This window comes from Nymphalis io, chromosome 3 (assembly GCF_905147045.1).
Source record: "Nymphalis io chromosome 3, ilAglIoxx1.1, whole genome shotgun sequence".
Lineage (NCBI taxonomy): Eukaryota > Metazoa > Arthropoda > Insecta > Lepidoptera > Nymphalidae > Nymphalis > Nymphalis io.
The window spans coordinates 6,120,703-6,133,815 of record NC_065890.1 but is presented as its reverse complement, the minus strand read 5'-3'; the positions used below and the strand labels follow the sequence as shown (position 1 = coordinate 6,133,815).

Here is a 13,113-nt window from a genome sequence, read left to right as displayed (position 1 = left end):
TCTCCTGAAGCATAGTGTAAGGTTTGGTAAGAGGTTTATGACATGTTTTTTTTTAATATATATAACTACGTATAAGTAAATTCAGAAGGCACAAGTGGTTAAAAATAAAATTAAGCAAGGAACGCATATACAATATATCGTACTGTGTTCACGAATGTTAAATTTTAGATAAACGAGACAAACCTGAGCTAAAAGATAATATAAATAGAACAACATTATTATTGTTATTAACCACATAGAACAAATAACTTAAGTTCCTTGACTATAAATGCGAAAATCTCAACAGAACTTAACCTTAAGCACTTAAAAGGTTTAAGACCTACATTTATATGTACTTTGATTTGTCCATTGACCTAGTCATACTGCATAATCGTGATTTGTAGAAGTTGTCTATTCCTTATGTGGAAATTGATCCATCTGTTAAATAACTTACCAATAGCGAATAATTTACCACATTCGTTGTTATTATTTCATTACATAACTTAAAAGTATTTTTGGTCATTAGTAAAACTGTCACTGGAGTAAAAATCCTTATACACTAACATAATTGTAACACAAGGCAAAAGGTGCATTTTTCGTACATAATATGCCATCAAACTTAACTTTTTTTACGTTCATTAAATTAAATTACGAAAAATTTAACGTAACGCTTAAAATGTCATTATGGTAATACACAATTGAAATATGATAAAATGCAACGTTACTTTGATGCCTTTCACGAATGAGTCACCGTCGGGAAAAGTGTAAAAAAATGTATAACGATGGCCATATCGTATATTCCACCTCAACGTAATCGTTGAACATGGAACGGTTCCAGCCTACGAGGCCAGACAAGCGGTGTCGGCGAGAATGGCGGCCATCAGGGGTCGGTCCCGCAGCGCGGCGCCCAGCTCGGCCTCGTCCCACAGCAGACGCAGGCGCCGCGCGCGCGCCGCGCCGCCGCCCGCCACGCGCAGCGCGCCGCGCGCCTCCAGCAGCGAGCACGCGCCCGCCATCTCGCCCGCGTCCAGCGCGCCGATGTTGCGCGCCGCCGCCACTCTGGGGACCGGCCATTTTATATGACGAATCTATTTGCTTTCGAATATGAAATTATAGAAGCCCATTTGTCTACAGGTAAATAGCTAAATATTCAACTCATACTATTGTCATATATCATACTACATATTGATGAGGGGGAAATGGGGCGGCGAACTGGTGGGAGATAGCGATGCTGCGTGTTTTGGTATCAATATTTTAAGCCAGTATGCCGTTAGAAACTCAATTCCGAGTCACACCTCCCAGTGGTCCCTCCCGGTAACTGCTCCTCACCAGCTTCTCTCACCGTGAGAGGAGCTGGTGTGGAACAGGCCAACGTGACAAGAAGACTCGCCAAGCCGCCTGGCCAGGGTGGCGTTTTAAGGCTAAAAACCTCTCAAAATGAATAGCGCACCAGAACCACAGCCCTCAGTCCCCGGCAACCCTGCTATTCCTAGTTACGACAGCGGCTACGGTTCAGGAGGAGTGGGAGGACTTTGTGCAAGCTCGTCTGGGTAGGTACCACCCACTCATCAGATATTTTACCGCAAAACAGCAGTACTTGATATTGTTGTTTCCGGTTTAAAGGGTGAGTGTAATTACAGGCATAAGAGACATAAAATCTTAGTTCCCAAGGTTGGTAGCGTATTGGCTATCAATATCAATACAATCTATATATTTAAAAAAAGTATCAAACTTACCTTTTATAAACATCGTGTAGTTTTCCCATGACAATTTCTCTATTTTTGCCTTTGGTCAACATCAACATAAGACTGCATAATATCAATTTTTGTTGCATTGGGAGGCCTTCATCCACGTCCGTTTCGATGTGTCTCGAACCTCCATACACATCGTTCAGAACTTCTAGTACTTGTTTCAATTCTACTGTCACTGATGAGTCCTTCATCATGTTGTCAACAGAGTGATGTTCAGAAAATTTACTACGTCTTGCGACGTCAATAACTCTACGTCCAATATCTAATGCTCTCCTCATATCACCGGATACGGCAGCAATTTTAGCTACAACAGTTTTTATATTTAAAAATACCGAACAGTAAAATATTGCGGTATTAACATTTTAATTCTAACATCAATTTCATTTTGAAAAAGTCATGGCTTAAATTAAAGAAGGGTATACCTGCTAGCATCTGGAGTGCGACAGGCGAGAAAACATTAGTGTTGTCCTCGGCGGCTAGCACGTGCGTGAATATGTCAATAATTTGCTGCTTGGTGTAGGGCGGGAAGTGAAGCGTGGCGGGGCGCATTGCGCAACGAGCTTGCAGCCGCGGCAGCGCGCGCTGCGTGAGGTCCAGCGCGTTGGCCACGCCTACCAACACCAAGCGCGCCGCCGGCAGCGCCGCCCACTCAAACACAGTGTAAAGCACAGATTGCCGCTTACTGTCCAGCTGGTCGATCTCGTCCAGCACTAGTAGACTGTAATTATATTTATAAAATGTTAAATAGATAATGTGACATTAAAGATTATATTCACTTTTGACATGTTCAACTACATACAATATTAATAATAAAACCATTATTATACTTAATATATTAAGGTCCTCCAGACCGATTTGGACCGGAAAGAGTTCAGGCGCAAGACCAACGGCTTTAAGTGCTTTCCGAGACACGGGAGTGTACACACTTCCAACTTCCCAATAAATTTTTATTAGCCCGACCTGGGATTTTAACCCAGGACACCTCCGGATCTGCGGCCTTATATCAAGCCTAACTAGACCAACGAGGCAGTTGCCCTTGTTATTATTAATATATATTACTTGATATTTAAATGAATACTATGAGATCCAAATCTTTTAAAAAGAAGACTACTATTTTATTTTAGCTTTAAACATTTCAGTCTACATTTCATATTATAATAATGAAATTATTATTAAATTTCTAATCATTGAATTAACTTACATCATTTTATGTTTTTTTACTAAATAATTTTCAATAGCATTGTGACAAGCTTTCTCACTTGTGCCTGTCGTTGGCAGCTGTAATTCTTTACATATCCTGCTATAAATACTCGCTGCTGATTTCATCATAGTACAGTTAATATAAACCTGTTTAAAACCATCTCTTATCTGTAACCAAAATATTTAATAATTATATCAACACCTTACAATACACAATGTATTGTATTTTATATAAGTTATTAATATATCACTTAAAACTTTGACTAACTTACCTTTGGAACTTGTAATATATAAGACAAACTCGCAGTTTTGCCTGTACCAGGTTGTCCAGATATATACAAAGATGCGGATTGCTCTTTGTCAAGATGTTCAGTTAGAAAATTCTGCAAGTATTCTATCTCTTTCTCACGACTTACAAGTGGCTCTAAGGGTTTTGTGGAGAAGTAACTATTTCTGAAATAATTAATAAAATTCAATACAAATTATACCACTGCAATAGCTTTTAAGTACTATTTTTCTAACAATCATAATTGTCATTGATTTAAGATATTATAATTAATAACTATTCCCCATGGCACTTTTTTTTTTTTAAATAATAAGATATAATGTTTTTGTCATACAAAATGTTGTTATATAAAATCTGTAATCTGTATCAAGCCAAGTGATCTATTTATCAGGACTAGCACTTTCTTCTTTTCTGTATTGCATTTATTCAAATACCTTGTAATTTTGTTCAAACTTCTAGTAAAATACAAAATGTAAAAGACAGTTTATTATATGTGTAAGATATAATGGTTACTTAATATATTTTACTGCATAAGATATACATATATAAATTGTCTTTTACATTATGCATTTTAAAAGAAGTTTGAACAATATTAAAAGGTATTCCAGAGAAACTATATAGAGACCTTAAAGGTCATTAATTGGCTATTGAAATTGAGATATTAAATATTTTGGCTTTTAAAAATGTTTTCTGATGCATATGATTATAGGACTACTAAATCTATTTCCATTTTTCTTAAACAGTTAAGTAATTTTACTTTTAGCTTCATTTAAAATAAAGAATAGTACTTACTGTTTATTTGAAACGATGGACTTTTCATTAAAAGTTTGAATATTATCTTTATGATTTTTCAGAATCTTCTTCGGAGAACATTTTTCTGTAAAAATAAAAAAAAGGGCATGTGTTTCAGGAGTGTTTCAAAAGTTTATAAAGATGATGCAATTATTCATATAAAAATATAGATGGTTCCACATGTAGCTTTGTTGTAATAAATTTCAGACCTTCAAAAATCACCCTACTATCTTCTTCTAACTGTCTCTTGGGTGTACTTCTTGTTTTTGCAATATTTAAAATATCTTTGTTTTCGTTGTTCGTTTTTTCCTTAGCGTCATTAAAACTAGTTCTCTTGCGAGATTTAAAAGGGATAGTTGCCTGGAGAGTAGCCATCTAAAACAAAATAATAAGACACTTGAAAGTTAAGTAATTAAAAACTTAGCTTAATGAGTACCAAGAAACATTACCTTCAAAATGGTCTAAAGAGTATTTTTGTGTTGAAATTAAAATCGAATATTCAAAATATTATTTTTATTTATATTGATCATCACATTTGTAAATGACAAAAATCATTTCATTACTTTTAATAATAAATTATACACTTAAAAGATATAACACAACTAACACTTAATTAAATGTTATGATTAAGTAATCAAAACATTTTTACACAAATATAAAGTTTAGCCAAGTACTTATAAAATATATTTTTTCACAATAAGTAACCATACACACCAAAATTTCAATGTCACATTATATAAAAATATATCCTACACCTTGTTTAATTTTACTAATTTAGTTATGTACATCTAAAAAAATTCAAGATACAATAGAACAAACGTTAAGATAATAGTTAATGTAGTAATAGCAGTTGATTATTTACAAAATCAAGAAAAAATTTCAGCAAATAATCTAACTCTACAAACAGGAATATCACAAATTAGTTATGTATAATAATATAAAGACGAATTTTAAATAGATTAACTTGAAGGATTCTATATTTTAAGAAAGTTTTGGATAAAATAAGAGACTGTATGGCAGCTAAAAAAATGATTATCTAATCTCTAAGCCTTTTGTTTTAGAGTTAGACTACTAATGCTGATTGTATGTTCTTTTTGTTTCATATGCAATACATGTGAATCAATTGCAACTGAACAATAGATGTGACATTGATAGGTAAATAATAATTATAGATATCTGTATAATCCGAATTATTGCTTGTCTTTATTGTTGAATTCGTTTTGAGTTTGGTGAGCTATATTGGACATATTTTTAAATAAATCATACTGCCTTTGAGCATTGAGCCAAGCATTTTGCATTTCCATTTGATGTCTCAATATTGCTTGATGGGCATGAGAAATTAATTGTGGTTTTGGAAGAAAATCTGCTGGATTGGTTATTGCTGGATTTGAACTAACACTAGGAGTTATTGGTTGTCGAATACCTGTCACTTTACCTGCAGGCATCATAGGTTTTAATGTTTTCATCCCTACTTTGGAAGGACCTGGGGAAGGCTTGGGTGATTCTGTTTTAGCAGGATTAGCATTTGGCAATTGAGTACTTGTAATTTGATTCGATTGGTTTATGTTGTGTTCTGATGCTAAGCTGCTTGCTTGTTTTTCTTCAGCTATTACTAATTTTGGAGATGAGCTAGGTGATCTAGTTTGTGATCTTGGTGATGGTTGAGCATTACTTGTTGAATTGTTAGAGTAACTAGGAGATTGGACTGTTGGATTTGCAGTGGGTGTATGCTTGACCTGGCTTCTTTGACTTGTTTCTTGTCTAGGAGAAGTCATTTGTGATCCACCAGCATTTAGCTTATCAAGTTTCAACTGATTAATATTACTCGTTGATGGAACTCTTAAAGTTTGAGCACCAGTAGTCAAAGGTCTATTAGACATATTTGAAAAAACATTAGCTTGGGACAATGCCACTGGTAATATTTTTGGATGCATATTTTGTTTTTTAGCCAAGTTGGCTATTGATTGCATTTTTTCAAATGCTTTTGTTTGTTGTGGACCCAATTGGCTTTGTATATTATGTGGAGTTGACAGATCAAGTGCTGTGCTTCCCTTATTTTCTGCTGGGGGCATATTTGGAGTAGTTTTGTTAATAGAATTATTAAGTTTGTTAGCAGCATTAAATTGTTTAGGTGTTGCTGGTACTAGTTTTGGAACTTGAGCTTTATTTTTTGGTACTTTAGGTTTTTTATCAGATTGCAGTGATTGCAATTGCTGTTCGAAAGTTTGTTGAAATGTAATAGGGGTAGAGTAGTTACCGCCTTGTTTTCCTAATTTTGTATCTGAAATTGGTTTTAAGTTCGGTACAGGACCCTTTGTGGATGATTCAGAGGTTTTATTAGGTATTTTAGGTGGAACCATATTGTTTTCTGTTTTATTTTGAGAATTGCTTTTATCACCAATATTTTCAACTTTATTCTGTTTCTTCAGATCAGTATCAGGTAGCTTAAGTATCTCAATGTAATTATGTACAGGAGGACTTGGCACTTTGTGTGTGCTTGTACTAGTAGCACTTGAAAGATTTTTGTTGATTACATTTTTTTTTGGATCAGTATTCATAGTATCCGTGAGATTTCGAGGATCTAATTTTTGATCAGTAAGAGTTATTGACAGTGAAGAGGGTATATTAATTTTACATGAATCAAACAATGATTTCAATGGATCACCAGAAGGTTGTGCTGTATTCGGAATTGGAAGAGATGTTTTAACTTGCGATAATATTTTGCTTCTATCTATTGTGGGATCACAATTATTTGCTAGGAGATCCATTCGTAATTTTCCAGAAGTTGGTTGTTTAGGTTGTGCAGATGGAAGTACTGGAGTACTCGGTTTTAGATCAGGCATCTTTTTAATGGTTGCTTTTGGTGTTTCACCTTGTTTCATTATTGTTGTAGGAACTTCTGGCTTAGGCAATTGTAATTTTAAAGGTGATACAGTTTTTTGTACTAAGGAAGAAGATTGTGGTACTATGGAGGAGTCAGATGGTTTCCTCTTTGGAGATGAGACAGTATGAGTTACTGCTACTGCCCTTTTTTGTCCAGGGGTATCTGACTGTAGCTGTTGTTTTACAACTGACTGCTGCGGTTGCTTAATATCCTTAGGAGGTATTAAAGAAGCTGTTTGTGTATTAGGTGACATGCTAATTTTTGATGGTTCTTCAATAGTTTTAGAAACATTAGGAGTATCAGAATTAACCTTTTGAGAATTTTCTTTAACATTCAATGTTTTTGATGTTCCCACATTACTTGTTTGACTCATTGGTACTTTAGCAATTTCAATTTTTATTTTTTTCATTTCTGGCAATGTTTTGGGAATTTCAAACTTTCTTTTTAAACACTCTTCGATCTTAGGCGTTGAAGTTGACGTTTTGGTAGAACTGCAATCCTTTGGGGATGTGACAGCATCAGTATCATTTGCTTTGGTAGGTGATGATTTAGATGATGTAGAATTAGTATTTGCTTTTAATTCAAATGAATTCAAAAACTGTGATTTTTCAACCTCTTCATCATTTTTATTAGAATTACATTTATTTTCAATATTTAATTTTACATCCTTAACATCCTCAACACTTTGTCCTGATGAATCACTTTTCTTTTGAGTATCACCTATTTTCTTAACATTATTTTCATCAGGCATGGGACTATCAGTACCTGAAGATGCCTCAGAAACATGATCATTAAGATTTGGAGTTGGGCTACTTGCATTTGTATCTTCAGTACAAGTTGGGCTTGGTTTCCTATCAGGAAAATGAGATCCACCTTTTCTATTTATATCAAATAATCTATTCCTAATTGCCACATAGTCAATAATTTGATAAAAGAATCTCATAGGTTCATTTCTTTTCCAGTTATATATATATGCTATGTCCATTAATGTGTAATAGTCAGGTAAAGGTACTCTTTTGTATAAAATATCAATAGCAAATTGTGTACTGTCAATATCAAATTTCATGCTGAGAAACTTTTTGAGATGACTTATATTTACCACAGCCGGACATTGTAAATATCTTCTCGTAGTCAATGACGACGGTTGTGCTTCATTACTATCGGATGATTTGCTAGAAATACTATCAGCATCAGTTGCATCTGCATATTCCAAAGAGAATGAAATAACATCTTCGGGGCTAAAAATAATTCGTTCTGTATCCTCGCCGCGTTGTTCTGGTGTGGCTGATGCAGCTGGACCTGGCCTGGATGCGTAAAATTGCTGACGTCGTTCCATTTCTTTTTGAAATAGACCCGGAACAAGTTTGTAAACTATATCTTGTAGAGCTTTATCTAACTTTATATTGGGTTTTGCTGAATTAATCATCATTTCACAAACAGGGCAGTAACTTTTAACTTGAAGATGTTTTATTATACAACTTCGGCAGAATGAATGTAAACATTCCACTATGGTGGTTGCGTCTATGTAATAACCTCGACACAATGGACACGTTATATGTTCATTGACTTCCCCTAAAAGAGTTCGTTGAGGTACCACTGCTATGTTATTCTGCTCAGCCATCTTAACAACTTTTTTATCTGGTTGTTTGTTAGACGTAACCATTTTAGCTGATCATACCAAGAGTCCGTGATATTTCCGTACTGAACACCTCTGTTTATTTTACAATTCTAATAATATATTATTTGAATCGTAATCTTCCTTATCAGCATATCCGCATTTTAATTTCAATATTTGTTTAACATTTGAGCTTATATTTATAAATCAATAATATTTAAGACGCATACACTTAGACAATGTCGACATATCACATAACTAATGTTTGCAATGTTGGTAGCCCTGTCTCTCATCAACATTAAATGATTTTAAGCTATAACTATTCAAGATTTAAGCGATAATTAAACAAAAAGAAAAAGGACACATGTTATAAATCAACTCTGAAATTTGCTTATCTTACCTTATTGTGGTTTCACGCTTAAAATCTATTATATTCAAGCATTAATTACAAACTATTTTTGGCGCGAAGACACCGTACTTTGACAATAATGAACAGATGTTCCTCCGGGTGTTACTGTATAAAATAAATCTTTTTTTTTTTATTTTAGTTAATGTTACACGTTAGTATGAATTTTAATATTGGGTCAGCATACTGTATTTATTCTTTATTTTTTTAATAAAGTAAATGTAAGAAAGTAAATATTTACCATTAAAACATAAAAAATATTATAATATGAAGTTGTATTTTTGCTCATTTACTGTAAGTGTAATAATAAAAAAAATCGGTATAATCTCTGTATGACGTTAATAAAATGAAGTATGCAAATTCATTTGTTAAATGTGTGGTGATTGCTTATTGTATTTCTACTTCTAAACTTTAATCATCTGTAGATTAACTAAGATTTTTAACTTTTTCCTAATGTTTTGTGCGCAAAATTTGGACAGCGGTAGTCACTTTCCATTATGTGAGGGTACTCTGGCAGTTTGCCCCGTCTGACATTAAAATAAAACCGTCTTTACGAAATATATAAAGAAATTAATACTCTTGCAAATAGGCATGAGTCCAGTCCAGTTTGGTACCTTCTCTACTATAGAATTCGATCTATCACAAAAAATACTTTTCTACAAAACCAGTGCCATTAAAGACAATCGTGGTAGAATAGTTACTGAGCCACATAACATAAGTTAAGAAAAAATTGTTTCAGTTTCTGTTCCTAGATGAACAGTCAGAAAACTTCCTAAATACAGAGCCCGGAGATGAGAACCTAGAGCCTGATATTAAGCCGCTTTTATGCATCTCAAGAATATGAAAGCCAAAGAAAGTGGTGCCGATTGAAACAATAATAACTTTAGGTGACATATAGGGCATCTTCATATATCATCTAATATAATATATAGCACTTAGAATCGTGACTAGCTGAATGGACTCCAAAGATTTAAAAAAAATTGAGTAGAAACTCAAATGAGGGTATTCTGAATCAGATAGACAGTTGTGATGAAAAGTGAAGTCACACAGGTCAACCAGTTCAAAATCATGTCAGGTCAAAAACATTTTATATGAATATAATTAATCATAAATCACAGAATACACTAATAGCATTTTGTTTTTTCCCATGCTTCGAGTATAATATGTTTAATAAGAATCGAGCGACCTCTTGTAAAGCCGAATAACCCATGTAAATAGTATTTATACTGGAGAGAAATATATTCGAAATAAAAATACTTTAAACTATAATAAAAAATACTAGGAGTTCAAATACAGAAATAGTAACGGGAATCGCGTTTGTTTCCAGTTTCAAAAAGTGGTACAACTTTACTATAGGTATTTAAATAAACCATGGAGTTAATCAGCTCCAAACACTTGTTAAAATTAAAGCGATATTATATAATATGGTAATATTGATTAGATGCACTGAAATATCCCATAAGTCCTTAGTGCTAAAACGGGCTTATATTCCAAAATTACAGGGAGTACTGTTTGTATTAAAACAGTACTTCAAAATTTAATTCATTCTCATGTTAACTTGTACGTAATATCTTGTTAAGAAAAAGATAGCGACCTGTTATGAATTTACTCGTATTCTAAAGGAATATCGATTTTAATAATATCTATAAAATGCTGAATAATATGATTAACAATAAGTAACTGTCAAACGAAGCTCTTGTAATTGATATTTTTAGTGACAATTTGAATCAGTTTCGTAAAAAAAAATCTTTTTTTTTCCTCAATACTAATGTATAAAAATAATGTATAAAAATTTTTTCTTTATATAATAATTTAATAATTTATATATAAAAATTTATGTACCTCTTACTTTAGTTTGCTTTTAATCAAATAATTAATATTCAAAAAATTAAAATATTCTCAGATATTTATATTTTATTCATTTTATACCAATCAAGTGATAATTTTATAATAATTTATTTGTTAATGTCTTTTCTATTTGTTATAAATATTTTGATTTTTAAAATTATTATTTTTTTGTTAACTCGAAATGTTGATATATTTTGCAACACCTATAATTTAGGAGACACTTGATTTGTATAACATCATGTTTAAAGACTCAATTGTATTTATTAGTGTACTTCTTGTTGGTGTTGATATTATAATAAATAAATAAAAATAAAGTTTTTTCCAGTTTAAAAAAAACAGTCGTTACTTATATTTTACCAGTACTTTATAAATAAAAATATTAAAAGTTATAATTGAAATATTTCGAGACATCTTCAAAATCGAATGGTTCGATTATTAATATATCTCATAATCGCTTACTATTAGTTTTTTGTCTGGCAACTGGCAACATTCTCTTGACACAAGACGCCATTATACACCTTCTTTTCTCGTAGACTGAGCACGAGAGAGCTCATCTTTCTGTATCGGAATATTTCTACCTAATCCGACAAGCCTTAACGCTTTATAAAGTAAAAGTCTTTAGACTCGCCACTTTAAAACATGAGAGCAAAGGTATTTTATTTTAAGTGATCATTTGTTTGATAGTGTAATCAAGTGTTTGAAAGTCCACATAGAGAGCCGCATTTCATTAATTCACAACTTTGTTTCAGTGGCGTAAGAAGCGTATGCGAAGGCTAAAACGTAAACGTAGGAAGATGCGTGCGAGGTCTAAATAAAAAGGTATGTACATTTTTCGCCAAATTCATTAAAGTAACTGACAAAACTAGTTATTAAAATCCATGGCAGTGTCGGCGTTTTAATTTCAAAGCGATTCTCTAATTGGTTAGTTAGCTTATATTAATAAAAAGTTTTAGAAGTGTTATAATGGATACTTACCTTGAAATCAAAACATACAGTTTGACCATATTGATTGCCAAATCTCTTAACTGAATTCAGTTAACATAACCATTATACTAAAATGTGTTATGGTAAGAGAATACTTATGCCCCATGTGGCTTTACACTTCGTTATTTGTTAATTATTTAACCACGTGGTTCTAGTGTATACTCTACTTCAGTACTTAAATTGTCAGTGTTCAATAGCTGATACGTTGATACAAATATCAATGGAAATGATTAGTAGAATTAACAATACTATCAAGTACAAACTAAATTGTAAATGATTTACATGTCATTTTTTAAGTAATTTTGACAAAAAAAGTTCCAAGTGTAATTAAATTTGTCAATTTTACTCTTATTAAACTCTTAACCTTAGTGATCAAAGAACAAAATTGTTTTGGGGATTTATTTATTCATTTTTGTGCAAAAAAGCATGTTTTCTTATTTTGTTGGGCCACGTGGGAAATCAGTGCTTAATGTGTAATAAATACATTTTGTTCTTTGCAATGCATTTAATTATATATCTACTGGCTCTTGCCTATTTTCTCATTAATTAAATTAAAAATATACATAGTTGATAATTATATGTTAAGATTTAATTACATATCTTACATTTTTTTTATAATTATATAATAAAATGAGCTATTGCATTATAAAATCAATGTTCTCTTGATTCATGATATTGATGAATGTAAAAGGATAAGTAAAAAGGGGCTATATTCAGCTATGTAAAGAAATGTTAAATGTTAAAAGTTCTAATAAATTAACAATAAGTTCATTTAAAATCATTCAAAAAAATGATTATTGTTTAAGATTATACTGTACAGGATAACAGGATTTTCAAATCGGAAACGTAAATGTAATTATCAGTATATATGATTTTAACATTTTTGCTGATTCTACATTTCTATCTACTTTTCTGTTTGAAAAGTAGAATAGAGTAGTGGCTTACAATATTGTTAATTGGGGATCCAAAAATGCCTGTCTACTTATATATATATAATAAAGTATGTTTCAATCTAGAAATAAACATGTTCTGTTTTGATAACTAGATAGTAATTTTAATAGTTTTATTAAGTATTAATCCCTCTGAGGCAGTCGTTAACTCATCATGAGCTTAATGTAAAGAATTGGAGGGTAAATTATTCATATGCTTACTCCACCCTGATTTTTTATTATAAAATATTAAGGACTAAAAATAGCATACAATAGTACCTATATCCATTTTTAGATGCTATTTAAAAATGTGTTTGCATAAGATTGTAGTACTAATATATCATTTTCTGTTACAGGTACACTTGTGAGTGTGGAGTATATTGCTTAATAAATCCTTCTTACATGTGTATTTAATAAAAAATTTAAAAACCAATTTTGT

General features: G+C 32.1%; 1 protein-coding gene and 1 long non-coding RNA gene across 2 annotated transcripts; one reads left to right on the top strand and one right to left on the bottom strand.

Moving 5' to 3' along the window:
- On the bottom strand, positions 1-8,748 carry LOC126781187 (polycomb group protein Psc-like). The gene is made up of 8 exons (XM_050506029.1): positions 5,286-8,748; positions 4,218-4,383; positions 4,009-4,093; positions 3,203-3,383; positions 2,932-3,098; positions 2,153-2,448; positions 1,716-2,034; positions 1-1,038 (listed from the first exon to the last, which is right to left on the bottom strand). The coding sequence occupies exons 1-8, from the start codon at positions 8,553-8,555 to the stop codon at positions 819-821; spliced, it is 4,704 nt and encodes a 1,567-aa protein (XP_050361986.1). The 5' UTR covers positions 8,556-8,748; the 3' UTR covers positions 1-818.
- A 2,494-nt stretch (positions 8,749-11,242) lies between these two features.
- Positions 11,243-13,107, top strand: LOC126781155 (uncharacterized). The gene is made up of 3 exons (XR_007670613.1): positions 11,243-11,412; positions 11,511-11,580; positions 13,031-13,107. It is a non-coding gene; the product is annotated as an uncharacterized LOC126781155 (long non-coding RNA).
- Positions 13,108-13,113: the final 6 nt, after the last annotated feature.

Bases quoted from the DNA above. Each gene is read 5' to 3' on its own strand.
- LOC126781187 (XM_050506029.1), bottom strand. From the start codon at position 8,555: ATGGTTACGTCTAACAAACAACCAGATAAAAAAGTTGTTAAGATGGCT. The intron at 4,094-4,217 runs GTCTGAAATTTA...TTATTTTTACAG, and splicing joins TAGTAGGGTGATTTTTGAAG to AAAAATGTTCTCCGAAGAAG. The intron at 1,039-1,715 runs GTAAGTTTGATA...GCCGGTCCCCAG, and splicing joins CTACACGATGTTTATAAAAG to AGTGGCGGCGGCGCGCAACA.